Here is a 3,823-nt window from a genome sequence, read left to right on the forward strand (position 1 = left end):
ACACCTGAAAAAACCTGCGATTCAAAAGGACACAATTCATTCTACAAATATTTATTAAAGGCCTACTGTGTGCCAGCCACTGGGAATACAGTACTGAACAAAATAGTTCCCCACAACTATAAAAAGAATGGCATATTGTATTTTAAATGTCCCCTTACCAAAATAAGAGGCACAGTACAGCAGCTGTCTGGAGAGAAAGACCTCCAGGCAGGCCTCGTTTTAAATATAGAAACCCCCTAAAAATAGCCACCCACGTTACAGACTCAACAGGTGATTGGCGGGAACAGAGGGGAGGGGACCCGAGGCCTCAGTGAAGGAGAAGGAAAGGACGGTGCCGTTGTCCCCAGCTTCTCTCACTGACATGGCTTTGCCTCTGAGGTCCTTGGGTCGGGGCTTGGCCAGTGCGGCCAAGGGAGACCACGGAGGGACAGGAGGTGAGTTGCAGCCAGGGCCTGACCCTGTGGCTTCCTGACCTTGTCCATCTGTCCCCCACTCCTGCCTCTAGGACGTTCCAGGGTCCTGGCGACGCCTCCCCCTCCCGCCCAGTCCGTCTCTCTCTCTCTCAGCCCTGCCTTTCCCCGCTGCAGCCCGCACCTGGCGCCTCCTGACCTTCGCGCTGGCGCTCCCGAGCGTGGCCCTCTGCACCCTCAACTCCTGGCTCCACTCGGGCCACCACGAGCGCCCAGAGTTCATCCCCTACCATCACCTCCGGATCCGCTCCAAGGTACACTGGCCCGCGCGGGTGCGAGCGAGGGGGTGCCGGGGACCCCCAGGCTGACTCCTCGCTCCCCCACTCCCTCTCTCCACAGCCCTACTCCTGGGGAGACGGCAACCACACTCTTTTCCACAATCCCCGGGTCAACCCTCTGCCCACGGGCTACGAAAAGCCTTGACGCCTTGGCCAATGCCCCCAGACACAATAAAAGTATGGAAGCCGTGTGTGGCCGCGGGCTCCATGGGGAACACGGGGCGGGGCGTCCATGGCTAGAGCTGGGCTCGTGCGCAAAGTGCAGTGGGCGCTCCACGTGCTCTTCCGGAGACCTTGACTTGGGAGGGACTCGAGGGAACAGCCTCGATGGACAGGTAGGAGATGGCCCCTCCCCTCTCACCTATTAATAATTAGGGCTCTAGGCTGTAAAGGGCTTTAACATACACTGACTTCTCACAGTAACTCTGGGAGCAAGGTCTAAGTTTGGTTCCACCTTCTCCAGAGGAGGAATTTGAGATTCTCAGAGATTAAATGTCTTAAATTCAGGCAGCTCGTCGGAGGCCTGGTGGAGACTCAGGGCTGCAGATCTTGAGGTACCACTCTTTTCCTGACACACATTCAGGGCCTCTGTGATTTCCCGCTGTCTAGAGACAATTGTGATTTCAAACACAGGATCTAGAGCCCTCTGTGTAGATCTGAATGACCTAATTCTGGATTTGGAATATTTTGGTCATTCTCTATGACCACCTTTAATGGGTCTTCTGTATTAGTTGGGGGAAATTAGATGCTCCCTTTCCGGAAGCCTGGTTCTTCTAGTTTTGGGGGACCCCATTCAAGGGGGATGTGGGTTCAGACAAGCTCTGGACATTTCATTCACCTCCTAGGACAGTCAGCTCACTTGCCATTACCAAGGAGCCTGACACCTAAGCTGAAACCCATGACCAACACACACACACACACACACACACACACACACAGAGCTTATTTTGCCCTTCTCTCCTAAAACTACTCACGGCACCATTAAGAAAAGATGCTCACAGGCCCCAGTCACCTGAGAAAGAGAGAACATTTTCTGTACCCACAAGCAGCCCCTCTCCCCTTACTAGAACAGCATTCGGGTCCCTAGATTAGAGCTCTTTCATACAAGGAAATTTGTTATAAACATCCTCATTTAATGTGACAGTTCTTATACATATGAGAATTCATGCTGGCATCATGCCCGCTTCTGTAAAAAGTGGGTCGTCACTGCAGAAGTCTGGTAGATATGTAAAAATATAAAAACCTTTCAGTGCCTTGGGAAGATGACTTAGCACCTGGCAAGTTGCTCAGGCCAGTCCAGATCTACACAGAAGTTATTCCCATGGAAGTCAGCCCATGAGGGTAGAGCTAAATGGGAAAGTGGATTCTTAGGACAAAGGCTGACTGGGGGCCTCACAGCTGAGATACTCCCCACTGAATGTGACAGTGTCTTTGGGGTTGTCACCCATCGTTTCTTTGTATGGACGTTTGAAGAAAAGCCACACTGTGAGGGGAAATAAGTCAGAAACTCTGGGTCAGAGGGCAGGGTAGGCAGTTGGGAGTAGGAAGGAGATGAGACAGAAGAAGGAAGCCAGACTGACTTGTATGAACACTTATGTGAACAGCAGCTATCACGTACTGAGTGTCTTCTCTGTGCCCAGCTCAGTAGCCGTACACATCATCCATAGCAGAAAAGCAAAGATTCTGCATACCCTGGCCTCATGTTTGTCTCATTTCAGTCACTCTATGATGTAGGCATTATTTCATTTCGAAAATGATGAAAGAGCCTCAGAGAGGTTGAGCAACCTGCCTGACATTGTACAGCGAGTAAGAGCGAAAATGTGTACCTGGACCTGCCTGACTTCACTGTCTGAGTTCTTCCTGCTATACCGTCCTGTCTGTGGGAGGGCTGGGGTTGGGTGCTGGTGGTGTCAAGAGTGGGGTGAAAGCGCTCACCTTGTACAGTGTAGCTGTGATGAGAGCCAGCAGCAGCAGTCCTCCCACAGAGCTGCTCACAATGAGGGGGATGGGGTTATAGACCTCAGACTCTTCTAGCACCATCTCCACCTGATTTAGGGATCAGAAAGTATCAGGCCTCTTGCTGTTCCAGACTCCTCCCAGTTTCCCAATCTTTAACTCCCTCCCTTTCTTCATCAGTCTCTGCTCCAAGGGGTGAGATACAGAAGCACCCATGGGCTTAGGAACAGTTGCCTGCCTAGGGACCTCCATCCTTCCTCCCTCCAGGCTTGCAAGCCCCCCACCCAGCATCACAGATTTAGCATCAGGAGCTCTCTGATCAGCCTGGTCACTGCCTACCACACGGTCACTACCTGGGCTCTCAAAAATGCCTCCTGTCCTGGAAGCTGGGAATACACAGATCTGTTGAAAGTGACTTCAGCCACACTCAAGACCAATGTCTTCTGCAAAGTCTACAAAAAAGAAGGGGAAGGCTGGGAACTAGCTCTGGGGAGGGCTTGGGGTTAGAGAAACACCCTGGCTTGAGGTGGGCACAGACACATCAGGCCCCACCTGAGTCTGGGAAGGGACACACCTGGCTGGCCCAACCAAAGCTGAGGTTGCCCTTCAGAATAAAGTCAAGTTCCTCCTGGACACCGAAGGAGGGGATGTCACAGCAGAACCTCAGGCAGGCAGCAGTGGAGCAGTCCTGGGGACAGGAGAGGAATGAAACTGAGGAGGGTCTTCACTTAAGGACGAACCACAAGAGAAAATGAAATCTATCACATTTGGGGTGGGGAATAGATGGACAATCACAGAACGTAAACATGGTGATACAGCTAGCAGTACATTTCCCTGGATTCCCCCAGCTCCTAGCTCGTTCTGCGGTGGGATCCTTCGCACCAGCACGAGACTGCTTGGAATCTGGGTCTGGAAGTCAGGTTGCTGGGGAGGTTCCCTCTCTGACACACAGGGGAGACTCTAGGAAGAGAGGGGAATAGCCATAGAATGATCCACAGTCCACTGGTGAGAGGGTATGAGGCACTGTGGGATCAGCCCCTGGAGAGTGACAAAAGGCAGGCAGGCACCTGTGAAGGGGCCACCATAGCCACATCCCACACAGCCACAACTTTCAGCAGG

At 52.5% G+C, this 3,823-nt stretch overlaps 2 protein-coding genes across 2 annotated transcripts in view; one reads left to right on the forward strand and one right to left on the reverse strand.

Annotated features, from left to right (window-relative positions):
- The first annotated feature begins 325 nt into the window (after window positions 1-325).
- On the forward strand, window positions 326-935 carry COX6A2 (cytochrome c oxidase subunit 6A2). The gene is made up of 3 exons (XM_007452675.1): window positions 326-434; window positions 588-724; window positions 810-935. Exons 1-3 carry the CDS (start codon window positions 362-364, stop codon window positions 891-893), a joined length of 294 nt encoding a protein of 97 aa, XP_007452737.1. The 5' UTR covers window positions 326-361; the 3' UTR covers window positions 894-935.
- Window positions 936-2,115: 1,180 nt separating this feature from the next.
- Window positions 2,116-3,823, reverse strand: part of ITGAD (integrin subunit alpha D) — a 23,640-nt gene continuing 21,932 nt past the window's right edge. The window contains 7 exon segments of the mRNA XM_007452829.1: window positions 2,116-2,223; window positions 2,226-2,231; window positions 2,684-2,794; window positions 3,058-3,156; window positions 3,279-3,392; window positions 3,587-3,664; window positions 3,772-3,823. The exon segment at window positions 3,772-3,823 is cut by the window's right edge and continues 86 nt beyond it. Coding sequence (XP_007452891.1) covers window positions 2,116-2,223; window positions 2,226-2,231; window positions 2,684-2,794; window positions 3,058-3,156; window positions 3,279-3,392; window positions 3,587-3,664; window positions 3,772-3,823 — 568 coding nt within the window.

Source organism: Lipotes vexillifer, unplaced genomic scaffold, assembly GCF_000442215.2.
Source record: "Lipotes vexillifer unplaced genomic scaffold, Lipotes_vexillifer_v1.1 scaffold426, whole genome shotgun sequence".
Lineage (NCBI taxonomy): Eukaryota > Metazoa > Chordata > Mammalia > Artiodactyla > Lipotidae > Lipotes > Lipotes vexillifer.